Genomic DNA, 27,541 nt, shown 5'->3' with positions numbered 1-27,541 from the left:
AGCAGGAGTAGCTTCGGGACAAGTCTCTGAATGTCCTTGAGTGGCCCAGCCAGAGCCCGGACTTATAAAACAATTTCTAGAGTGTTGGAAGGTTCCAAGGGTACAGTGGTCTCAAGCATTTGGAAATTGAAACTACCCAGAGCTGGCCATCCAACCAAACTGAGCGACCAGCCGAGAAGGACCTTGGTCAGGGAAGTGACCAAGAACCCAATGACCACTCTGACAGAACTAGAGTTTGTTGGCCGAGATGGTAGAACCTGCCAGAAGGACAGTTTATAGCACTTCACCAATCTGGGCTTTATGGGAGAGTGGCCAGATGGAAGCCACTCCTGAGAAAACGGCACGACATAACAAAAAGTGGAATAAGTCAAGGGGTATGAATACTTTCTGAAGGCACTGTACATGCTTCTGCCATTCTTCAATGACTCAACATATTCAGCTTTGTAGCTTACAAGTTGGTGTGTGCCAAAATAACCACAGAACTGCTGTTCTAATTATCATTATATGCAACTGCTCCTGAATATTCAAGCTTCAAAGAGTCAAAGTGAAATATATCATTTCAATTTCTCAGGAGTGCATGAGCAATGCTGTGAGTAGACTATGCATACAAAAACATGGGGTGAAGAGATGTGGCGACACTGGAGTGAACGGCACTTACTTCATCAGATGCTGAACGCAGACATTGCACAGCGGCTTGCTTCTTTATCTCCTCCAGACTTTGGTCTGTCCCTCCTCCTTTCTTCTTACTCTTGCCCCATTTCTTCCCAGTTCCCTTCTCCCAGCCCAAGATGTCATTTTCCTGCACACACAATTCCTCCACATCAGTCATTTAAAGGGACAGCTCGTCTAAATAGGAAAAGGAAATGCAAGTTTTAGAACATTGTAAATGTAAGAAATACAAGACTGCTTTAAATCAATAGGTTCACTTACAATCACCTGACTCATAATGAATACGAAACAGAACCCTCTTCTTCATTGGCTATGTGTATGTTTAGTTTAGTAGGATCCCCATTAGCTACTGCACATACAGCAGCCACTCTTCCTGGGCTCCACATAAAATTTAAAATACATGAAAGTACAGAACGTACTGGATTAAATTGTTAAAAAAGAGATATATTGGACAGACGCCAAGAGACAAAAATACTATTTACACACTTCATATATACAATTCATATGTACAGTATATATGAATATGGCCCATCTACTGTTGCTAGCCCCAATTCTGACTTGTGCTCTCTGCTTCACTGATTGCTGCTCTCTTAAAAGCCTGGGTTTTCTGCACGTTAACACTAGAAGCTTATTACCTATAAAATGGATCAATTGAAAGTGTGGGTTCACAGCTACAATCCAGATGTGTTTGTCATTACTGAGACGTGGTTAAGGAAGAGTGTTTTGAATACTAATGTTAACCTTTCTGGTTATACCTTTTGGTTTTGGCAAGACAGCTCTTCCAAAGGTGGGGGAGTGGCAATCTTTACCAAGGATCACCTTCAGTGCTCAGTTGTTTCCACCTAGTCTGTCCCCAAACAATTTGATTTGCTGGTTTTAAGCATTAAAAAAAAACTTTCCAATAGCTCTTTGTTGTCTGTTGGTGGGTGCTATAGTCTTCCATCAGCACCGGCCTGTACCCTACCTGCCCTAAGCCCTCTCCTGGCCCCATACACTAAGTCTGAATTTGTCCTGCTAGGTGACCTAAACTGGGACATGCTTAAATCACCTGACCAAGTCCTAAAGCAATGGGACTCCCTAAATCTTTCTCAGATTACCATTTCCAAAAGATATGAATCCAAACACCCAGAAAAGACTACTCACCTCAATGTTATCCTCACAAATAATCCTGATCGGTTTCAGTCTGGTGTTTTCTGTAATGACCTTAGTGATCACTGTTTTACAGCCTGTAATGGCTGCTCAGTGAAACGACTTGTCCTGATTTGTCATAGATGCTTGCTAAAAAAAAAAACGAGCAAGCCTTGTAAATTGGTATAGAATCAGCTTGATGCCCTCTGTCGAAGACGCTTGGACCTTTTTTAAATATTTTCAGTGGTAACAAACACGCACCCATAAAGAAAATTAGAATTAAAAACAGGTGATCTTGCGGAGTTACTCCACCTCAAGATCTGCATTTGGCGAAAGGCTTGGCACACACACTCAGGCTGACTGGCTCTCATTCAGGCAAAAGAAAAATAAGTGCACTCAGGTTATCCAGAAGGCCAAAGTTGGTTACTTTAAGGAGCAGTTCTCCCTCTCTGTGGGTCAAACCTCAAGATACTCTGGAAAACGGTTAAAGACCTGGAGAATAAACCCTCTTCCTCACAGCTGCCCATGTTCCATGATGTGGTTGTTACTGACAAGAACATGGCTGAGCTCTTTAATCACCACTTCATTATGTCATGATTCCTATTTGACTCAGCCATGCCTCCTTGCCCGTCCAACATTTCCTCATCTCCAACCCGTTCCATTGTGACCATCCCCTCTTTTTTCCCCTGCCGTGCTACAAAGTTTCTCCCTGCAGGCGGTCACTGAGTCAGAGGTACTAAAAGAGCTCCTGAAAATTGACCCCCAAAAAACATCTGGGTCAGATGGTTTAGACCCTTTCTTTAAGGTTGCTGCCCCTACCATTGCCAAGCCTTTCAGACCTTTTTAACTGGTCTTTCCTTTCTGGGAAGGCAGCCACAGTGCATTCTTTATTTAAAAAAGGGGGAGATCAAGCTGATCCGAACTGTTATAGGCATATTTCTATTTTGCCCTGTTTATCAAAAGTGTTGGAAAAACTTGTCAATAATCAGCTTACTGGCTTTCTTGATGTCTATAGTATTCTCTCTGGTATGCAATCTGGTTTTCCGCTCAGGTTATGGATGTGTCACTGCAATCTTAAAAGGTCCTCAATGATGTCACCATTGCCCTTGATTCTAAGCAATGTTGTGATGCTATTTTTATTGACTTGGCCAAAGCTTTTGATACGGTAGACCATTCCATTCTTGTGAGCTGGCTAAGGAGTAATGGTGTCGGAGGGGTCTTTGGACTGGTGTGCTAACTACCTCTCTCAAAGAGTGCAGTGTATAAAGTCAGAACATCTGCTGTCTCTGCCACTGCCTGTCACCAAGGGAGTACACCAAGGCTCGATCCTAGGCCCCACGCTGTTCTCAATTTACATCAACAACATAGCTCAGGCAGTAGGAAGCTCTCTCATCCATTTATATGCAGATGATAGTCTTATACTTTGTGTTAAATATCTCTACAACAAGCCCTCTACTTTTAACCTTGTTCTGAACACCTCCAAAACAAAGGTCATGTGGTTTGGTAAGAAGAATGCCCCTCTCCCCACTGGTGTCATTACTACCGCCAAGGGTTTAGAGCAGGCCTGGGCAATTATTTTCCATGGAGGGCCACATTAGAATATATTTTTGCCATCGCGGTCCAGAATCATATTACAGGATTATACATCATGTGAATGACTGTTGACAGATATCTACTGTAAATCACATCCAGATATGCAATTTATTTTACTTTAACATCCACAGAAATAAACCATATCCATGTTCTCCTTTTGGTAGGTATTTTCATTATTAAACATGCAATGAACTACACGGAGGGAAAAGTACACTGCATTCAGCACCATGGACAGAACTCTTGTTAACGGGTATGCACAAAAACATAGGAAAGAGTGAGCTCAACATTACATTTAAACTACTCAATCAGTGTGAGGAGTGAAGTCTCTGATGGGCATTGACTAGAGCAGTGAAGTCAGGTATAGTTTCTGACATCGCTATGCGCAGGATTGCTGAGAGTCAGTAAGAGAATATTTGTCTTGACTTGTTATATTTCATCACTGAAAATGTCTGTTCACATACATGGGTTGACCCAAACAGTACAAACATCTTCTGAGCATGACTCCTAATCTTTGGAAAGTTTTGTTCATCGAGAGATGCATAGAACCTCAGTGACATTGTTTTCCAATCACTGCATCAGACTGAAGATCGATAAGCTTAAATTGCAGGTCAGTGGGAGCGTTATCCACATTGAAGGTGAAAGGAGAGGAAACAAACAGCATGTCATTTTCCAACACTTTGAAATCCTCAAAACGATGAGAACACTCCCTGTTCAAAGCATACAGCAGCGATGTATACTTCTCCCACTGGTCATCTGATAGGGAACAGCCTAGTAGTGGAAGGTGGGTGAGATTGTTGGCTGCTACTTGGCGGGTCAGGGGGAGTAATTTTCCCTTGAAGGCTTTTACAAGGCTGTACATCTGATGTGCAAAAGTCCCTTCCCTTGTAGTTTGGAATCCAGTTCATTCATGGAGGGCCATGATGTCCACGGTAAAGGCAAAATCATCCAACCATTCTTTCTCGCAGTTGAGGGAAATCCACATTTTACTTTCATTTGCAAAAACTCAGCAATCTCCGACTTCAGGTCCCACACCCTTTTAAGCACCTTCCCCAAACTCAGCCATCTCACGTTTGTGTGGTAAGGGAGATCTGCATGACCCGACTGTCTCTTCCAACAATGAGACAAACTGTCTGTGGTTTAAAGATTTCGCTCTTATGAGGTTTACCATTTTATTGGCTGTATCCACAACATGGCTCATTTTCAGGACACATTTACAGAGCACCTGATGAATAATGCAATGCAGGAAAATAATAGTCTGATCTGGGTTCAGCTCAGCTACTTGATCTTGTATCCTTTTCAAAAAGCCAAAGTATTTTCCTGTCAAGTTTGGGCACCCATCAGTGGTCACACTGGATAACTTTTCAAAACTCAGTCCCAGCTTTGCCACACACTTATTAACCTCCTCCAATAAATCTTTCCCTGTGGTTGTGCTCTTCATTGACTGCACTGAAGCAAGCTCCTCTGTAATTTCAAAGTCTGGGATTACGCCTTGTAAGAATATCAACAAATGCGCAGTGTCACATCCATCACTGCTCTCATCCAGGGCCAAGGAGAAATAGGTGAAATCCTTTACCTTGTCTTTCAACTGTTGTTCCATATCCCCTCGTTGTCCTCAACGCGCTGTGTCACTATTATTCTTGACAGGGAAACATTTTCAAAACAGCTCTTTCTTGTCGTGGCAAAATATTGCTGCAGAGTCAATTAAACATTATCTAATGAATTCGCTCTCAGTGAATGGCTTATGTTTTACAATTTTGTGGGATAGTACATAGCTAGCTCACGCAATTACATCGTTTGCTGAATGCAGTTTTGTGAAAAGTCCTTGCTGCTTCTGCAACTGAGAAAGCAACTCGTTCGATGCACTTGCCCTCTGCTCAGAAGACATATTCCTATATTTCTCTGCATTAGAGGTCGACTGATTATGATTTTTCAACGCCGATACAGATTATTGTAGGACCAAAAAAAGCAGATACCGAATAAATAGGCCAAATTTATTTATTTATTTATTTATTTATATTACAACAATACTGAATGAACACTTATTTTAACTTAACCTTTTTGGGATAGGGGGCAGCATTTTCACTTTTAACACAGATCTTCAATATTCCCAGTTAAGAAGTTTTAGTTATAGGAATTATAGGACTATTTCTCTCTATACCATTTGTATTTCATAAACCTTTGAATATTGGATGTTCTTATGGGCACTTTAGTATTGCCAGCCTAATCTTGGGAGTTGATAGGCTTGAAGTCATAAATAGCGCTGTGCTTCAAGCATTTCTCAGAGCTGCTGGCAAACGCAGGACAGTGATGTTTGAATGACCGCTTACGAGCCTGCTGCCGCCTACCACCGCTCAGACTGCTCTATCAAATAGACTTAATTATGATATAACAAAACATACAAATACAAGCCGTAGGTCATTAATATGGTCAAATCCGGAAAATATAATTTCAAAAACAAAATGTTTATTTTTTCAGTAAAATACGGAACCGTTCCATATTTTAATCGAACGAGTGGCATCCATCCCTAAGTCTAAATATTGCTGTTACATTGCACAACCTTCAATGTTATGTCATAAATATGTACAATTCTGGCAAATTAATTACAGCCTTAATTAGAAAGAAATGGTCTTCACACAGTTCGCAACGAGCCAGGTGGCCCAAACTGCTGCATATAACCTGACTCGCAAGAGAAGTAACACAATTTCCCTACTTAAAATTACCTGTTAACATGAATTTCTTTTAACTAAATATGCAGGTTTTTAAAAAATATACAGTTGAAGTCGGATGTTTACATACACTTAAGTCGGAGTCATTGAAACTCGCTTTTCAACCACTCCACAAATTTCTTGTTAAGACTATAGTTTTGGCAAGTCGGTTAGGACATATTTTGTGAATGACAAGTAACTTTTCCAACAATTGTTTACAGACACTATAGTTCAATGTATCAAAATTCCAGTGGGTCAGAAGTTCACATGCACTAAGTTGACTGTGCCTTTAACTTTTTATGGCTGCAGGGGCCATATTGAGTAGCTTGGATGAAAAGGTGCCCATTGTAAATGGCCAGCTCCTCAGTCTCAGTTGCTAATATATGCATATTATTATTAGCATTGGATAGAAAACACTCTGAAGTTTCTAAAACTGTTTGAATTATGTCTGTGAGTATAACAGAACTCATATTGCAGGCAAAAACCTGAGAAATTACACTTCCTGTTTGGATTTTTTCTGGGGGTGGCAGATTTTCAACCTAGCTCTCATTGAAATATGGATGAGTTTTCACTTCCTACCTCTGTCTGATGACTAATGTGAAGGGAGGCTCGAATGAGACAGGAAATAGTCACCACTGCCATGAGTTGACCATGCTTTCACTATGCGCATTCACAAGGGAAGGACCTACGTTCCACCGGTCTTTTGAAGTCATTCTAATTCTCCGGTTGGAACGTTATTCAAGATGTATGTAAATAACATTCTAAATATTGATTCAGTACATCGTTTGACATGTTTCTACTGACTGTTACAGAACTTTTGGACATTGTCACGTTATAGTGGACACGCTTTGACTTTGGAATTGTTTACCAAACGCGCTAACCAAAGTAGCTAATTGAACATAAATAACGGACATTATTGAACAAATCAAGCATTTATTGTGGACCTGGGATTCCTAGGACTGCATTCTGGTGAAGTTCATCAAAGTAAACATTTATCATGTATTTTCTGGGTTCTGTTGACTCCAACATGGAGGCTAATTCTTCTATTGTTCTGAGGTTTTTTTTCTGCAAAGTTTTTGAAATCTGACGTGTATAACTTGTATTTCTGTTGAATGATGTGGCTATGCAAAATCACTGGATGTTTTTGGAACTAGTGAATGGAATGCTCCAATGTAAAGTCAGATTTTCTGATATAAATATGAATTTTATCAAACAAAACATGCATGTATTGTGTAACATGAAGTCCTATGAGTGTCATCTGATGAAGATTATCAAAGGTTATCAAATGTTAGTGATTCATTTTATCTATGTGCTTTTTCTCTCTCTTTGGCTGGTAAAATTGGCTGTGTATTTTAGTGAGTTGTTGGTGAGCTAGTATAATAGTTTGTGGTGCTTTCCCCCGTAAATCCTATTTGAAATCGGACACTGTGGTGGGATTAACAACAAGACTACCTTGAAAAAGATACGGTATGTTTGAGGAATTTTAATTATGAGATTTCTGTTCTTTTGAATATGGCGCCCTGTACTACCACTGGTTGTTGTTATATCACTCCCGGTAACGGGATCTCAGCCATAACAAGTTAAACAGCTTGGAAAATTCCAGAAAATTGTCATGGCGTTAGAAGCTTCCGATAGGCTAATTTACATCATTTAAGTCAATTGGAGGTTTACCTGTGGATGTATTTCAAGGCCGACCTTCAAACTCAGTGCCTCTTTGCTTGACATCATGGGGAAAAAACATCTAAATAAATCAGCCAAGACCTCAGAAAACAAATTGTAGACCTCCACAAGTCTGGTTCATCGTTGGGAGCAATTTCCAAAAGCCTGAAGGTACCATGTTCATCTGTACAAACAATAGTACGCAAGTATAAACAACATGGGACCACGCAGCCATCATACCGCTCAGGAAGGAGACGCGTTGTGTCTCCCAGAGATGAATGTACTTTGGTGCGAAAAGTGCAAATCAATCCCAGAACAGCAGCAAAGGACCTTGTGAAGACGCTGGAGGAAACAGGTACAAAAGTATCTATATCCACAGTAAAAACGAGTCCTATATCGACATAACCTGAAAGGCCACTCAGCAAGGAAGAAGCTACTGCTTCAAAACCACCATAAGAAAGCCAGAATATGGTTTGCAACTGCACATGGGGACAAAGATCATACTTTTTGGAGAAATGTTCTCTGATCTGATGAAACAAAAATGTAATTGTTTGGCCATAATGACCATCATTAAGTTTGGGGGGAAAAGGGGGAAGCTTGCAAGCCGAAGAACACCATCCCAATCATGAAGCACTGGGGTGGCAGCATCATGTTGTGGGGGGGCTTTGCTGCAGGAGGGACTAATGCACTTCACAAAATAGATGCCATCACGAGGGAGGAAAATTACATGGATATATTGAATAAAAATCTCAAGACATCAGTCAGGAAGTTAAAGCTTGGTCGCAAATGGGTCTTCCAAATAGATAATGACCCCAAGCATACTTCCAAAGTTGTAGCAACCTGGCACGCAGTCTCCTCGTGGAGTGCAATGTAATCGACCATAATCGGCATCCAAAAATACCGATTGTGAAAATCGGCCATGCCGATTAATTGGTCGACCTCGATGCTTCGTTTGAAGTGTCGGGACAAGTTGTAGTCTTTCAAGACAGCAATGCCCTCCTTGCACACAGCTTTCCCTGATACCTCAACACAGAAATATTTTGATGTCCACTCTTACTGGAACACCCTACATTCGTTGTCTACTTTCCACATCTTTGAAAAACTAGCTACTATTTGTAACTGTGACGTGTGTGTCAGTCTCAGTCACTGTCTGTCCTCGTGCCGTTGTTATTTATGCGTGCATTCAAAAATAAATGTCCCGCAAGCGGTGGGCGTTACATCATTACACAATGGTGGGTATTCATTGAGCTTTTAATTTGAATAACAAATATGTTTGTTTTTCTAAACTTTATCGCAAATTATTTTATCTGAGCATGATTCCGCGGGCCACTTTGAATCAGGTCACGGGCCGCATATGGTCCCCGGGCCGGCCTTTGCCCAGGCATGGTTTAGAGCTTGAGGTAGTCACCTCATACAAGGACTCAGGAGTATGGCGAGACGGTACACTGTCCTTCTCTCAGCGCATATCAAAGCTGCAGGCTAAAAGTTAAATATAGACTTGGTCTCCTCTGTAGTAAATCACTCCTCTTTCACCCCAGCTGCCAAACTAACCCTGATTCAGATGACCAGTCTACCCACGCTAGACTACAGAGACGTAATTTATAGATCGGCAGGTAAGGGTGCTCTCAAGGGGCTAGATGTTCTTTAAACATTCGGCCATCAGATTTGCCACCAATGCTCCTTATAGGACACATCACTGCACTCTATACTACTCTGTATACCTGTCACAAGACCCACTGGTTGATGTTCATTTATAAAAACCCTCTTATTCCTCACTCCCCCCTATCTGAGATATCTATTGCAGCCCCCATCCTCCACATACAACACCCGTTCTGCCAGTCACATTGTGTTAAAGGTCCCCAAAGCACACCCATCTGAGTCACTCCTCTTTTCAGTTCACCGCAGCAAGCGAGTAGAACGAGCTGCAAAAACAAAAAAACTGTCCATGTTTGAGTCTTTGAATGAAGATGAAGATAACGGTCCAGTTTGAGTTATCTTCATTCAAAGACTCAAACATGGACACTTTCTGACAGTTGTGGCTGTTTCGCGTGATGCATTGTTGTCTATACTTTTTTGCCGTTTGTGCCATTGTCTGTACCTAACAATATTTGTACCATGTTTGTGCAGCTACCATGTGTCATTACCGTGTTGTTGTCATGTGATGCTACTGTGCTGTGTGTCTTTGGTCTCTCTTTATGTAGTGTTGTCTCTTGTCATGATGTGTGTTTTGTCCTGCATTCTTAATCCCAGCCCCCCTCCCCTCAGGCATCCTATTGCCTCTTGGTAGGGAGTCATTGTAAATAAATTTGTTCTTAACAGTTTAATTATTACCAGACATCAATATGGTACAGTTGATCTGTGTCAAAACCACATGAAAAAAATAAGACATAGGCTACCTCTCCCAATCTTCACAACAAATTTGTCAATATGACTTGACCATGATAACTGACTATCCAATGCTAGGAGAACAACTTCAACGGTTTAGGGCTAAGAGAATGCTTTGAACCAAATACAATTGTTTTTGTATTTCAGAACAGTTTATTACCCATTCTGACATTAACTCCTTGCCAAGAGTCTGTGCGCTCACTGGCTGTAGGTGCTGATGTATGCTGATGATTGCACACTACACATTGTCATTTTAGCTTCTTCTAAGAAAAGTGACAAATCATTCATAAAAACAGAGAAGATTAACTTGACTTTTTCCACATTTTGTTAAGTTAGTCTTATTCTAAAATGGATTAAATAGTATTTTCCACCCTCAATCTACACACAATACCCCATAATGACAAAGCAAAAACAGGTTGACATTGACAATTTATTACAAATTTAAAAAATTGAAATAAGTATTCAGACCCTTTACTCAGGACTTTGTTGAAGTACCTTTGGCAGCGATTACAGCCTCGAGTCTCCTAGGGTCTGACGCCACAAGCTTGGCACACCTGTATTTGTGAGTTTCTCCCATTCTTCTCTGCAGATCCTCTCAAGCTGTGTCAGGTTGGATGGGGAGCGTTGCTGCACAGCTATTTTCAAGTCTCTCCAAAGTTGTTAGATCGGGTTCAAGTCCAGGCTCCGGCTGGACCACTCAAGGACATTCAGAGACTTGTCCCGAAGTCACTCCTGTGTGTTCTTGGCTGTGTGCTTAGTTAGGGTTGTTATCCAGTCCCTGCCACTGAAAAACATCCCCACAGCATGATGCTGTAACCACGCTTCACCATATGGATGGTACCAGGTTTCCTCCAGACGTGATGCTTGGCATTTAGGCCAAAGAGTTCAATCTTGGTTGCATCAGACCAGAGAATCTTGTCTCTCATGTTCTGAGAGTCCTTTAGGTGTCTTTTGGCAAATTCCAAGCGGGCTGTCATGTGCCTTTTACTGAGGAGTGGCTTCCGTCTGGCCACTCTACTGTAAAAAGGCAAGATTGGTGGAGTGCTGCAGAGATGGTTGTCTTTTTGGAAGGTTCTGCCATCTCAGAGACAAACTCTGTCAGAATGACCATTGGGTTCTTGGTCACCTCCCTGACCAAGGCTCTTCTCCCCCGATTGCTCAGTTTGGCCGGGCAGCCAGCTCTAGGAAGAGTCTTAGTGGTTACAAACGTCTTACATTTAAGAATGATGGAGGCCACTGTGTTCTTGGGGACCTTCAATGCTGCAGACATTTTTTGGTACCCTTCCCTAGATCATTATGGGGTATTGTGTGTAGATTGATCAAATAGTTTTTCCCCCTCATCAATTTTAGAATAAGGCTGTAACATAACGTAGAAAAAGGGGTCTGAATACTTTCCAAATGCACTGTATCCGATGTTAGAGAAGCTCCCATTGAAGAATACTCAGTTCTACTGGATAATTAAATCTCCAACCATGTGATGGCAGGTGATGTAAAGCCATATCAAGTGAGTTTTTTTTCAATAACATCAAAGGCTGCACTGAAATCTAAAAATACAGCTTTTGGCCAATCCGTCATCAGAGTCACTGCAGTACACGTTGAAAGTCAGTAGTTAACTTATTAGAAAAATAGCATTGTATTTGTTCAAAACAATTTTCTCCATCAGTTTACTGAGAACAGGCAGCAAACAGGTTGGGCGGCTGTTAGAGCCAGCAAAGAGTGTTCTACTATTTTTAGGTAGCTATAGCTATTACTATAGCTTCCTTCCATGCCTGTGGATACACACAGTCCTTTAGGCTTTTGTTAAAGACACGGCAAATAGGGTTGACAATACAGTCTGCTACCATTCTCAATAGTTTGCCTATCTAGGTTGTCTATACCTGGTGGCTTATTATTGTCGATGGATAACAATAGTTTTTACACACAAACTTGACCAAATTCAAACGCCAATCCTTCCATCATATTTGAATATTGAAGATCTAATAATGAGAGTTCACTGTAATTTCACTTCTCAGTTTGTCCTCTTTACCAGTGAAAGTAATTGAAATTGTCTAGTTTCCGGAGAGAAAGGAAACCGATCTGGGATTTCACTATGAGGCCAATAGTGATTTTAAAACAGTTAAGAGTTTAATGCCTGTGATATGAGAACTGAGGATGGATAAACATTGTAGTTACTTCGCAATATAAGCCTAAATGACAAAGTAAAACTAAGGAAGCCTGTACAGAATATGCACCCTGTTTGCAATAAGGCACTAAAGTAAAATCGCAAAAAATGTGGCAAAGAAATTTACTTTATGTCCTAAATCAAAAGTCTTATGTTTGGGGCAAATCAAACCACTTCATATTTTCAAGCATGATGGTGGCTGCATCATTTTTTGGGTATGCTTGTCATCGGCAAGGACTAGGGAGTTTTGCACAAATCCTAGAGGAAAACATGGTTCAGTCTGCTTTCTAAACAGACACTGGGAGCAAATGAACCTTTCAGCAGGACAATAACCTAAAACATGGCCAAATCTACACTGGAGTTTCTTACCAAAATAGTTAATGTTCCGGAGTGGTCTAGTTACAGTTTTTTCTGAAATCGGCTTGAAAATCTATGTCAAGATTTGAATGGGCTGTCTAGCAATGATCAACAAACAACTTGACAGAGCTTGAAGAATAAAATAAAGTGCTCATGTTGTACAATCCAAATGTGCAAATCGCTTATAGGAATTATCCAGAAAGACTCATAGCTGTAATCGCTGTCAAAAGGTGCTTCTACAGAGTATTGACCCAGGGGTATAAATTAGATACACAACATTACCAACTGTTTGAGATTAGGCCTGGCTCGCAGTTGGCATTCCAATTCATCCCAAAGGTGTTCGACGGGGTTGAAGTCACAGCTCTGTGCAGGTCATTCGTTCTTCCACACAGATCTTGACAAACCATTTCTGTATGGACCTTGCTTTGTGCACGGGGGAATTTTCATGCTGAAACAGGAAAGGGCCTTCCTTAAACTGTTGCAAGCACAGAACCGTCTAGAATGTAATTGATGCTGTAGTGTTAAGATTTCCCGTCACTGGAACTAAAGAGCCATGAGAAACAGCCCCAGACCATTATTCCTCCTCCACCAATCTTTACAGTTGGCACCATGCAGTCGGGTAGGTAGCGCTCTCCTGGCATCTACCAAACCCAGATTCGTCCATCAGACTGCCAGATGATGACGCGTGATTAATCACTCCAGAGAATGCGTTTCCACTGCTCCAGAGTCCAATGGCAGCGAGCTTTACACCACTCCAGCCGACGCTTGGCATTGGGTATGGTGATCTTAGGCTTGTGTGCGGCTACTCAGCCATGGAAAGCCATTTCATTGAGCTCCCGACAAACAGTTGTTGTGCTGACGTTGCTTCCAGAGGCAGTGTTGCATCCGAGGACAAACGCGTCAACACTCGGCGGTCCCATTCGCAGCTTGTGTGGCATACCACTTTGCGGCTGAGCCATTGTTGGCATCCTATGACAGTTCCACGTTGAAAGTCACTGAGCTCTTCAGTAAAGGCCATTCTACTGCCAATGTTTGTCTATGGAGATTGCAATGGCTGTGTGCTTAATTTATACACCTGTCAGCAACAGGTATGGCAGAAATAGCCAAATCCACTCATTTGAAAGGGTCTCCAAACGTTTGTATATATAGGTGTATCTATTTAATACATTTCTAAAAACATGTTTTCACTTTGTCATTATGGTGTACTGTGTGTAGTTGGGCAAAATAAATAATTATATTTAATCCATGTTGAATTCAGGCTGAATTCAGCCTCCAGTATTTATGCTGCAGTAGTTTGTGTCGGGGGGCTAGGGTCAGTTTGTTATATCTGGAGTACTTCTCCTGTCCTATTCGGTGTCCTGTGTGAATCTAAGTGTGCATTCTCCAATTCTCTCCTTCTCTCTTTCTTTCTCTCTCTCTCTCGGAGGACCTGAGCCCTAGGACCATGCCCCAGGACTACCTGACATGATGACTCCTTGCTGTCCCCAGTCCACCTGGCCATGCTGCTGCTCCAGTTTCAACTGGCCTGGGCCCTAGGACCATGTCCCAGGACTACCTGACATGATGACTCCTTGCTGTCCCCAGTCCACCTGGCCATGCTGCTGCTCCAGTTTCAACTGTTCTGCCTTACTATTATTCAACCATGCTGGTCATTTATGAACATTTGAACATCTTGGCCACGTTCTGTTATAATCTCCACCCGGCACAGCCAGAAGAGGACTGGCCACCCCACATATGCTCTCTCTAATTCTCTCTTTCTCTCTCTCGGAGGACCTGAGCCCTAGGACCGTGCCCCAGGACTACCTGACATGATGGCTCCTTGCTGTCCCCAGTCCACCTGACTGTGCTGCTGCTCCAGTTTCAACTGTTCTGCCTTATTATTATTCAACCATGCTGGTCATTTATGAACATTTGAACATCTTGGTCATGTTCTGTTATAATCTCTACCCGGCACAGCCAGAGGAGGACTGGCCACCCCACATAGCCCGGTTCCTCTCTAGGTTTCTTCCTAGGTTTTGGCCTTTCTAGGGAGGTTTTCCTAGCCACCGTGCTTTTACACCTGCATTGTTTGCTGTTTGGGGTTTTAGGCTGGGTTTCTGTACAGCACTTTGAGATATCAGCTGATGTACAAAGGGCTATATAAATAAATTTGATTTGATTTGTAACAAAAATGTGGAATAGGGGTGGCTTTCCTTGTTATCATCTCCGATTCAGAGGGGTTGGGTTAAATGTGGAAGACATTTTGGTTGAATGGATTCAGTAGTGCAACTGACTAGGTAGCCCTTTTCCCTTATTTTCCAAATGTTATGATCACTAGAACTTATATTGCTTTAACCAAGTGGGGGAACTAGAGACCATCATGTTTAACAAGACATTGTTACTGCTGGAAACCCACCTGATCCTGCAGGTCGTAACTGTCGTGCAGGAGCAGGCTGAGGACGTAGCGGGTGTAGATCATGGCATCAATCCCGCACTTCTCCAGCTCCTGGCCCAGCCAGCTCTGCACTGGGCCCAGCGAGTGGAGCAGGGACATCTCAGAGGTGGGCAGGGGGCCAACTGGGGGGTGGGGGCGTGAGAAGCTTACAGGAGCAGGACCGTCGCTCACTGGACGCATGGGAATCTTTAGGTGTTGACCATTCTGAGGTGGAGCGGCATTGTGACAGGTGGATGTGGAGAGGCAGTAGTGGGGCGGTGAGGAGAGAGGGCAGTAGAGCCTATCTGGAAGGGGGGATTTACTCCAGCAGGACGAACAAGAGGGAGTCTACTTGCAGAGACATGTAGGGGGCTGTTTTTTTAATGTTTTATTGCCTTGAGCAAGTAGGGATATTTACTCGTCAGGCATGGCTTTAACTGATGAAAGCGATCAGCTGCTTGGCAAAACACTTGACGTGTTTGCGCATCAATCGGAGGGGATCATGTTGGGCTGCGGCTTACTCCACCGGCACAACCTGAAAGAGGAAACAGACTTGTGTCACTTCTCTGGGTTGCATTTAAATGTTTCACAAGGTGTGTTCTGTTAAACTATGATATAGGCCCTAAGACTTACAAAGAACACAAAGCAGTTGCTCACAACATACTTCAAAATAAAATGGCTTGTTGACCTTCAATTATTGGTTACTACAGGCCTCATCTCCCACCCTGCCCAAGTGCATATCTACAGGCAGTCTGTCCCCACAGATGGTTTTTAAAAGAGCAACTGCTCCTAAAAACAAACTTGTCATTTAGAAAATAGTCTGTGGCATCAATATGAGTCTGCAACATTTATTATACTGTAAAAATTGACTACAGTGTAAAACAGATCATTTTGGTCATAAAGTCAGTCCTTAACTGAGTTGAGACTTATGGTCAAGACGTCATCACAACGTAAATTAAGGGTGGGTTTGGTTTCCTTCCTGCCCACATGACAACAGCACACAAGAAATCATTCATTTGTGCAACTGCACTCAACCTGATCATAATGCCCTATGGGGCTAGATAGAAACCATCAGTAAATTACACAATGTACATGGGACAATATGTTAACTCCAAATTTTTCCCAAGTCTTCCCAGCTGCGAACACACACAAACACACAAATAAATCAACTTGCGTTTGAATCCAGTCATGGCAGCTAGCATTTATTAAATGAACCAAATATAAAACAAGTCCCAATCAAGAAGTTCAGACACCCTTTACAATGCGTTCCACTAGCTCCAGCTTCCGGCTGACCAACCGGTTACACGAAATTTGAGGTTACGGTAATTGGCCAGGCCAATGTACACGGGGGTTCATAAAAAGGGAGATCACAATTCTGTTTGTACACTTGTTTACATGGATATGATTCTTAATAAAAACCTATTTGAATAACTTAAATATTTACTTAATACCTTGAATAATAATGAACAAACGCCATGTTGGAGAAGATTTGTCATTTTTGTAATGACAACATTAACAGAGTCTAAATTAAGATATGCCTACCTTGTCGTTGGCTTTTCTGCATTACATTATTTTAAGCAGATCCTATTTCGACGCACAAAACCATTCAAACGAAGTCCGATGGGTTTTCTCCCACTTTTATATTGTATAATGTCAAGACCTGCTGCTGCGGTCATTCGATCATTCTTCAAAGCAAGGATGCTGTAATGTGAGAAATAATGTAGCCTAAGGTACTGAAAATAGGCCTTTTACAATATTAAATCATGACAGGAGCATTTGATTCATATTTAAACACATTGAGTCCAGAAAGATTCCTAAAGTAGCCTGTCTGAATGAATGTACAGTTGAAGTCGGAAATGTACATACACCTTAGCCAAGTACATTTAAACTCAGTTTCACAATTCCTGACATTTAATCCTAGTAAAAATTCCCTGTCTTAGGTAAGTTAGGATCCACTTTATTTTAAGAATGTGAAATGTCAGAATAATAAGTAGAAAGAATTATTTATTTCAGATTTTATTTCTTTCATCACATTCCCAGTGGGTCAGAAGTTTACATGCTACCAAATACAAATTGAGTGTATTGCCTTTAAATTGTTTAACTTGGGTCAAACGTTTTTGGGTAGCCTTCCACAAGCTTCCAAAAATAAGTCGGGTGAATTTTGGCCAATTCCTCCTGACAGAGCTGGTGTAACTGAGTCAGGTTTGTCGGCCTCCTTGCTCGCACACGCTTTTTCAGTTCTGCCCACAAATGTTCTATAGGATTGAGGTCAGGGCTTTGTGATGGCCACTCCAATACCTTGACTTTGCTGTCCTTATTAAGGCATTTTGACACAACTTTGGAAGTATGCTTGGGGTCATTGTCTATTTGGAAGGCCCATTTGCGACCAAGCTTTAACTTCCTGACTGATGTCTTGAGATGTTGCTTCAATATATCCACAATTTTCCTTCCTCCTGATGCCATCTATTTTGTGAAGTGCACCAGTCCCTCCTGCAGCAAAGCCTCCCCCTTTTTTCTCAATCAATACACATATTTTTAAATCTGCATATTAAGCAGGTTAGCAGGCAATATTAACCAGGTGAAATTGTGTCACTTCTCTTGCGTTCATTGCACGCAGAGTCAGTGTATATGCAACAGTTTGGGCCGCCTAATTTGCCCAAATTTGACGTAATTATTAAATAACATTATAGGTTGTGCAATGTAACAGGAATATTTAGACTTAGGGATGCCATCCGTTAGATAAAATACAGAACGGTTCCGTATTTCACTGAAAGAATAAACATCTGTTTGAGATGATAGTTTCCAGATTCAACCATATTAATTACCTAAGGCTCGTATGTGTGTTATGTTATAATTAAGTCTATGATTTGATAGAGCAGTCTGACTGAGCGGTGGTAGGTACCAGCAGGCTCGTAAGCATTCATTCAAACAGCACTTTCGTGCGTTTTGCCAGCAGCTCTTCGCTGTGCTTCAAGCATTGAGCAGTTTATGACTTCAAGCCTATCAACTCCAGAGATTAGGCTGGTGTAACCGATGTGAACTGGCTAGCTAGTTAGCGGGGTGCGTGCTAATAGAGTTTCAAACGTCACTCGCTCTGAGACTTGGAGTGGTTGTTCCCCTTGCTCTGCATGGGTAACGCTGCTTCGAGGGTGGCTGTTAACAATTATTGGAGGACCAAAAACACGATACCGATTAAATCGGCCGATTTATTTGTAATAATGACAATTACAACAATACTGAATGAACACTTATTTTAACTTATTTTAATACATAATAAAAATCAATTTAGCCTCGAATAAATAATGGTTTAAATAATGCAAAAACAAAGTTGGAGAAGAAAGTAAAAGTGCAATATGTGCCATGTAAGAAAGCTAACGTTTAAGTTCCTTGCTCATAACATATGAAAGCTGCTGGTTCCTTTTAAAATGAATCTTCAATATTCCCAGGTAAGAAGTTTTAGGTTGTTGTTATTATAGGACTATTTCCCTATATACCATTTGTATTTCATTAACCTTTGACTATTGGATGTTCTTTATAGGCACTTTAGTATTTCCAGTGTAACAGTATAGCTTCTGTCCCTCTCCCCGGTCCTCCCTGGGCTCGAACCAGAAACACAATGACAACAGCCACCCTCGAAGCAACGTTACCCATGCAGAGCAAGGGAAACAACCACAGGCTCAGAGTGAGTGACGTTTGAAACGCTATTAGCTCGCGCTAACTTGCCAGCCATTTCACTTCGGTTACACCAGCCTCATCTCAGGAGTTGATAGGCTTGAAGTCATAAACAGTGCAATGCTTGACGCACAACGAAGAGCTGCAGGCAAAACGCACAAAAGTGCTGTTTGAATGAATGTTTACACACCTGCTTCTGCCTACCACTGCTCAGTCAGATTATACGCAACACAGGACACGCTAGATAATATCTAGTAATATCATCAACCATGTGTAGTTAACTAGTGATTATGATTGATTGTTTTTTTATAAGATAAGACTAGCTAGCAACTTACCTTGGGTTACTGCATTCGCGTAACAGGCAGTCTCCTTGTGGAGTGCAACAAGAGGCAGGTCGTTATTGCGTTGGACTAGTTAACTGTAAGGTTGTAAGATTGGCTCCCCCGAGCTGACAATGTGAAAATCTGTCGTTCTGCCCCTGAAGGAGGCAGTTAACCCACTGTTCCTAGGCCGTCATTGAAAATAAGAATTTGTTCTTAACTGACTTGCCTAGTTAAATAAAAGGAGTAAAAAAAAATAATAATAAAAATACATTTTAAAATCGGCAAAATCCGTGTCCATAAATACCGATTTCCGATTGTTATGAAAACTTGAAATCGGCCCTAATTAATCGGTCGACCTCTAACACACACCAAAAAGTTATTTTGTTGTCATTTACGTACGCCCCCATTACCAGTAAAACATCATCAAAACCTGTTTCTTTCACTTGCTGTGCTGTTTTGTTGTTCAGTCGTCTCATTCTCAACCAGGATTTCTATGGAACGTCGTTTGGGTCTTTGACGTATAAAATAACACAATTTGACATGTCAAATAAGCTTGTTGACCAATCAGGACCTGAATATGACCGCACGTCACAATTTAACACGTTCAAAAAAAAATTTTAACGTTATTATTACACTATCACTCGTATTTCATATGTCACAAGGATTCATTGATACGTATGCTATGATGCTGGTAAAGCTGTCACGCGCACCTACAGCGCTGGTCATAAAAATACAAATTAAACCTCGCTAGCTCATGGATGCAAACAATGTTCTTCCCCAAAAACATAGCAAAACGACATAATCAGTTTCAGTAGCTATTGTTAGCTAGCTAACTATAGCTAAGTGTCATAATCTAAAATAACCCTAATTTCTAAGACAGTTATTATTTGATTAATGGTGGTCGGACCCATCTATGTAAAGCTTGCCACAATCAGGATTTGCCACAATAGTGGACATTGCGGTTCTACTAATGTTTTTATTAGGGGATATTTATCCATCCAACAAACAAAACAGGATATTATTTCAAGAGATTAAGAGTCGTGTATTTCAGGATATCTAAATTATCTTAGATAATTAATTAAAATCTCCACCTAATGTGATGATTGACAGATATGCCCCTCCTAATAGATCCAATATTGTTAATCCTGAGTTTAATAATCTATGTCTGGAGAAGGAAAATAACCTCACTCAATGTCAACAAAACAAAAGGAGATGATCGTGGACGTCAGGAAACGGCAGAGGGAGCAGCCCCCCCATCTACATTGACGGGACAGTAGTGGAAAGGGTGGAAAGTTAAGTTCCTCGGCGTACACATCACGGACAAACTGAAATGGTCCACCCACACAGACAGCGTGGTGAAGAAGGGGCAGTAGCGCCTCTTCAACCTCAGGAGGCTGAAGAAATTCAGCTTTTCACCAAAAACACTCAAACTTTTACAGATGCACAATTGAGAGCGCATCACCGGGTGCAAACTACCTGCCCTCCATGACACCCAAAACCACCTGATGTCACAGGAAAGACAAAAAGATCAAGGATAACAACCACCCAAGCCACTGCCTGTTCACCCCACTATCATCCAGAAGGCGAGGTCAGTACAGGTGCATCAAAGCGGGGACCAAGAGAATGAAAAACAGCTTCTATCTCAAGGCCATCAGACTGTTAAACAGCCATCATTAACCTTGAGTGGCTGCTGCCAACATACTGACTCAACTCTAGCCACTTTAATAACGGAAAAATTGATGTAATCAATTTATCACGAGCCACTTTATATAATGTTTTCATACCCTACATTACTCATCTCATATGTAGTGGGGAGAACAAGTATTTGATAACCTGCAAAATCGGCAGCGTTTCCTACTTACAAAGCATGTAGAGGTCTGTCATTTTTATCATAGGTACACTTCAACTGTGAGAGACGGAATCTAAAACAAAAATCCAGAAAATCACATTGTATGATTAAGTATTTAATTTGCATTTTATTGCATGACATAAGTATTTGATACATCAGAAAAGCAGAACTTAATATTTGGTACAGAAACCTTTGTTTGCAATTACAGAGATCATACGTTTCCTGAAGTTCTTGACCAGGTTTGCACACACTGCATCAGGGATTTTGGCCTACTCCTCTATGCAGACCTTCTCCAGATCCTTCACGTTTCGGGGCTGTCGCTGGGCAATACGGACTTTCAGCACCCTCCAAAGATGTTCTATTGGGTTCAGGTCTGGAGACTGGCTGGGCCACTCCAGGACCTTGACATGCATCTTCCGGAGCCACTCCTTAGTTGCCCTGGCTGTGTGTTTCAGGTCGTTGTCATGCTGGAAGACCCAGCCACGACCCATCTTCAATGCTCTTACTGAGGGAAGGCCAAGATCTCGCGATACATAGCCCCATCCATCCTCCCCTCAATACGGTGCAGTAGTCCTGTCCCCTTTGCAGAAAAGCATCCCCAAAGAATGATGTTTCCACTTCCATGCTTCACGGTTGGGATGGTGTACTTGGGGTTGTACTCATCCTTCTTCCTCCAAACACAGCGAGTGGAGTTTAGACCAAAAAGCTCTATTTTTGTCTCATCAGACCACATGACCTTCTCCCATTCCTCCTCTGGATCATCCAGATGGTCATTGGCAAACTTCAGACGGGCCTGGACATGCGCTCGCTTGAGCAGGGGGACCTTAAGTGCGCTGCAGGATTTTAATCCATGACGGCATAGTGTGTTACTAATGGTTATCTTTGAGACTGTGGTCCCAGCTCTCTTCAGGTGTCGTTCTGGGCTGATCCCTCACCTTCCTCATGATCATTGATGCCCCACGAGGTGAGATCTTGCATGGGGCCCCAGACCGAGGGTGATTGACCGTCATCTTTAACTTCTTCCACTTTCTAATAATTACACCTACAGTTGTTGCCTTCTCACCAAGCTGCTTGCCTATTGTCCTGTAGCCCATCCCAGCCTTGCGCAGGTCTACAATTTTATCCCTAATGTCCTTACACAGCCCTCTGGTCTTGGCCTTTGTGGAGAGGTTGGAGTCTGTTTGATTGAGTGTGTGGACAGGTGTCTTTTATACAGGTAACGAGTTCAAACAGGTGCAGTTAATACAGGTAATGAGTGGAGAACAGGGGGGCTTCTTAAGCCTAGCATTCAGCATGCAACATTTTCACAAAAACAAGAAAAGCATTCAAATAAAATAATTTACCTTTGAAGAACTTCAGATGTTTTTAATGAGGAGACTCTCAGATAGCAAATGTTCAGTTTTTCCAAAAAGATTATTTGTGTAGGACAAATCGCTCCGTTTTGTTCATCAAGTTTGGGTAAGAAAAAAAACAAATTAAGTCATTACAATGCAAACTGTTTTCCAAATTAACGCCATAATATCGACAAAAACATGGCAAACGTTTAGAATCAATCCTCAAGGTGTTTTTCACATATCTATCGATGATAAATCATTCGTGGCAGTTGACTTTCTCCTCTGAAGAAAATGGAACGCGTATGGACCTGGATTACGCATTAATTTTGATGGAGGACACTGGGCAGACACCTGGTAAATGTAGTCTCTTATGGTCAATCTTCCAATGATATGCCTACAAATACGTCACAATGCTGCAGACACCTTGGGGAAACGACAAAGTGCAGGCTCATTCCTGGCGCATTCATAGCCATATAAGGAGACATTGGAACACAAGGGCATTCAAAATCTGGACTATTTCCTGTATGAAATTTCATCTTGGTTTCGCCTGTAGCATTAGTTCTGGGGCACTCACAGATAATATCTCTGCAGTTTTGGAAACGTCAGAGTTTTTTTCTTTCCAAAGCTGTCAATTACATGCATAGTCGAGCATCTTTTCGTGACAAAATATCTTGTTTAAAACGGGAACGTTTTTTATCCAAAAATTAATAGAGCGCCCCCTATCTCGAATTTAAAGAAAAACTAACAGGTCTGTAAGAGCCGGAATTCTTACTGGTTGGTAGGTGATCAAATACTTATGTCATGAAAATAAAATGCTAATTTAATTACTTAATCATACAATGTGATTTTCTGGATTTTGTTTTAGATTCCGTCTCTCACAGTTGAAGTGTACCTTTGATAAAAATGACAGACCTCTACATGCTTTGTAAGTAGGAAAATCGGCAGTGTATCAAATACTTGTTCTTCCCACTGTATATACTGTACTCTATACCATCTACTGCATCTTGCCTATGCCGTTCGGGCATCACTTATTCATATATTTTTATGTACATGTTCTTATTCATTCCTTTACACTTGTGTGTATAAGGTAGTTGTGAAAATTTTAGGTTATATAACTTGTTAGATATTACTGCATGGTCGGAACTAGAAGCACAAGCATTTCGCAACACTCGCATTAACATCTGCTAATTATGTGTATGTGACAAATAAATGTGATTGTTTGTGTCGCACTGCTTTGTTTTATCTTGACCATGTCGCAGTTGTTCTCAACTAGCTTACCTGGTTAAATAAAAGTGATGTCTTGATTCAACAGGTCTGGCAGTAATCAGGCCTGGGCGTGGCTGGTGAAATTCAACTCAGCTTTCCAAAAAATGTGATTAACCACAGTAAATTCACAATTTAACAGGGGGTGCAATTACTTTGTCACATAGGGCCATGAAGGTTCGGATAGCTTTTTTCCCTTAATAAATAAAATGATCACTTAAACTGCATTTTGTGTTTACTTGGGTTATCTTGGTGTAATATTAAAATGTGTTTGATCTGAATCATTGTGTGAAAAATTTGCTAAAAATATGAAATCACGAAGGGGGCAAATACTTTTTCACAGCACTGTATATGTAATAATATTTTGACTAGTATTGGACTTAATAGACAACAATGAGCACATTATGGAAGATAGCTTTATTTTATTGGTAGACTTACAAGGCTTTTGATACAGTTTAACATTTTCTTTTTGAAACTTTGATTTTAGTCAATATTTTCAAATTGTAATTAAGACACTTTACAAGAATTGTAACAGCGCTGTTAAATTATCCCATGGAACTTCAGAGATTTGACATTAGACGCGGAATTAAACAAGGACGCCCAATTTCTCCTTTCTTATTGGTCACACAAGTTATCGCACTTCATATCAATAAGGATAGTTTTAGGGGTATTCAGATACAAGATAAAATGTTCAAAATTGACTGACGACAATTTTTTTTTAAAGATCATAAAGTTATTGAGTGTATTAATGCCTTCTCACATGTACCGGATTTATCTCTGAATATTAGGACGTGAATTATTTGCGTTGAAAAGATGTGACTTAAACTCAGTATGTAATATCCCTGTAAAAGATTTGATCACATATCTTGGTATTAAAGTTAGCAAATGTCAGATAGAAAGGGCCAACTGAAATTTCTCTCCTATTGTAGAGACAATTGGAAAGAAATTTAACTCCTCGTTATTAAGAGATATTTCTTAATCTGGACATGTACTTCTGTCAAAATCTGAAGGTCAGTCCAGATTAGTTTATACCTCCCTTGCCTTGGATGTTCCTCTGTCAGTAACTAAAATGGTTGAAACTACATTATTTAACTTCATTTGGAGGGAAAAAAACAAATGATTTAAGAAAAGCAGTAATATGTAGTACCCAAAATGAGAGAGGGTTGAATGCTCTGGATTTTAAAACCTCTTAATATCATTTTTCAGATCAAATGGATACAAAACTATTTAAGAAATACATTTTACATTTGGAATATTTTTTTAATTTAATATTCCAACAAATTGGTGGTACAACTCTCACTCAAATGCAACTTTGATGTGGGTAAGATCCCTATTAAGCTTGCTAACTTTCATAAACAAGTACTTCTAACTTGAAACCTCATGTACAAAACGTAATTTTCCGCCACATTGATATACTTTCTGGAAAAATAAAAACATAAAATACAAAAACAAGTCTTTGTTTCTCCAGAACTGGTTTGACAACAGCATTATCTGGGTTAAAGGGGTGGCAGGGTAGCCTAGCGGTTAGAGCGTTGGACTAGTAACCAGAATGTTGCAAGTTCAAAACCCCGAGCTGACAAGGTACAAATCTGTCATTCTGCCCCTGAACAGGCAGTTAACCCATGCCTAGTTAAAAAGGTTACAAAAAATATATGTATTTTTTTTTTTTTAAATTGAATGATGGACAAGTATGATTATCCAGAATTCATGAGAACACACAATGTTACATTCACTCCTGATGAGTTTCAAATCGTTTTAGAGCTGCCCCTAAAGGTGATATTCTTCTTTTGGGAGAATATAACAATACTCCAAGTGAAAATGTTGAGGATTTTCCTAAAAACAAAGTGGGAGGAGAACAAACCCTCCTTCACATTATTTAAGATCAAATTTAAAATTCTACTTTGAAATGATCAGTAAATGTAAAAACAATTTAACATTTAAAATGCATCTTGATATGTAATACCCCTGTCTGTTAGGTTTATGTACTCTTGTTTGTATATGTTTTTTTGTTCATAATAATAAAATGTAAAAAATAAAACATCTTGCTCTGAACAGCACAGCCGATCTAACGTTGGGCATGCACTATAGATTCTACGTCACTGTTATCCTATGGTTTGTTGATGTCAATCTAGCTAGCGAACAAATGACAGGAGACAGTTTCTGGCTGACTGGCTTCAGCAAACTTCCTTGACACTAAAAGGTGCCTGGCTAGCTAACTAACGGTAGCCATGGATTCTTCTACATGATAGCTAGCTAGCCAATGTTCACATTAACCAATGGGGGATAGTAAGTCAGCTGATAATCATAAAACTAGCTAGCGATATAGGACTTTTCTTACGAGGTAGCCATTTCATTAGACACTAACAAAGCTAGCCAACCCTAGCTAGACGCACCATACACATTCGACTAGCCAGGGCTATAGCAAACGTTCAAAATTCCCCTAGCATTAGATAACCACAAAGTTTGTAGCTAGCAGAAAATTACGGTAACACGTTTCCTGGTAAGGAGCAAATGTTAACTTATCCAATGTTTGACAGCCAGTGGCCGTCCATTCGCTCAAATGGCGACCGCTAGCTAGCTAGTTAACGGAACTAACCTAGGATACTTAACGTAGCTACAGTAACGTTAGCGAAGGTAGCTAGTTAGCTTTCCACATCCAGTAATAAACGCCTATAGATGATTGATCTACTGCTTAGGGAACTGATTGGAGTAACGGTAGTATTTAGAATTGTATTTGAATGACATTGTCACTGTAAACTTGACGCAGTTCTCGCTAACAGTAGGCGTGTGGGCAGATGACCGTTGACTGCTGCTATGATGGTGGAATTACAGAACGCGGTTTCCCATTTAACGCCATTGTACTCAAGTCACTTCCCTAAAGTTAAACGATATGACAACATTAGTAATCCATACCATTTCTGGAATTTGGAGTGGGGAAGGGGCCAACATTGGAACTGATTAGTCCCATCAAAACACTGCAAAGTAACAGTACAACATTCCGACAAAAAAAAAAAACTGTTGTGAAACGACAGAGGAGGAGCGGCTGACTGACCTAACCCGGACCTGAGACGTTTAAAAAAAAAAATACATGCGCCACGAATTCTCACCATGTAACGTAAACTTGAAATATATTGCGCTTTTTAGTAAACATTATTATTAAGATATTGTTTCCTTACCTGCCGTTACTTGAAGTAAAGAGCAGAAGAGGGGGAGTGGTTACTTCTCTCCCGCTGCGTTCCGAGCTCGCGCTCCGGAATCCTCTGCAGTAGCATCACTTATCATGGACGCCAAACCGCAACCGCGACAGCGCTGTTTTCAATGCCGATATTTCGACATTACATGAATCTGACGACATTACGGCTCTGACGCGAAAGCCCTCCCCCTCTGAGCAATGGCTCCTTTTGATCCAACATGTCGTGCATATAGGGACAGTTTCATACCGAAAGCTTCCGCCCCATCAGTCTCCAGGCAACAAGGCGAACCTCTACCATCCTACAACCAGTAGGATTTATTCATCCACTCACGATTGCATCAGAATGGCAAATAGTACGTCTCTCAAAATGTGAGTTTATAAGCTGTGGTGTAAAGTGCTTAAGTAAAAACATTTTGATGTACTATTTAAGTAGTTTTGGGGGATATCTGTACTTTACTATTTATATTTTTTACAACTTTTACTTTTACTTCACTACAATCCTAAAGCAAATCATGTACTATTTACTCCATACATTCTCCCTGACACCCAAAAGTACTCGTTACATTTTGACAGGAAAATGGTCCAATTCACGCATGTATCAAGAGAACATCCCCGGTCATGATGTGGCGGACTCACTAGACACAAATGCTTTGTTGTGTGTTGGAGTGTGCTCCCTGGCTATCCGACAAAAAAAAAAAAAAAATAGTGCAGTCTGTTTTGCTTACTATGATAATTTTTAAATGGTTTATACTTTTACTTTTGAAACTTCTTATATTTAAAATCAATACTTTTAGATTTTTACCCAAGTAGTATTTTACTGGGTGACTTTCACTTTTA

General features: G+C 40.8%; 1 protein-coding gene across 3 annotated transcripts in view; it reads right to left on the bottom strand.

Moving 5' to 3' along the window:
• The window catches only part of LOC118368626 (uncharacterized protein KIAA0232-like), a 41,846-nt gene extending 14,925 nt beyond the window's left edge, over positions 1 to 26,921 (bottom strand). The window contains exons 1-3 of one of the 3 annotated variants that reach the window (XM_035752891.2): positions 26,688 to 26,921; positions 15,053 to 15,605; positions 659 to 799 (exon numbers count right to left, since the gene is read on the bottom strand). In XM_035752891.2, coding sequence (XP_035608784.1) covers positions 659 to 799; positions 15,053 to 15,271 — 360 coding nt within the window. In that variant the 5' untranslated portion in view covers positions 15,272 to 15,605; positions 26,688 to 26,921. Of the gene's footprint in view, positions 1 to 658; positions 800 to 15,052; positions 15,606 to 16,612; positions 16,632 to 26,424; positions 26,586 to 26,687 lie in introns of those variants that run through there. The other 2 variants (XM_035752892.2, XM_052495730.1) reach the window with 2 other exon arrangements.
• Positions 26,922 to 27,541: the final 620 nt, after the last annotated feature.

This window comes from Oncorhynchus keta, chromosome 35, assembly GCF_023373465.1.
Source record: "Oncorhynchus keta strain PuntledgeMale-10-30-2019 chromosome 35, Oket_V2, whole genome shotgun sequence".
In the NCBI taxonomy this organism is placed as follows: domain Eukaryota; kingdom Metazoa; phylum Chordata; class Actinopteri; order Salmoniformes; family Salmonidae; genus Oncorhynchus; species Oncorhynchus keta.
The sequence above is the reverse complement of the archived record's forward strand: the minus strand, read 5'-3'. Positions and strand labels throughout refer to the sequence as shown.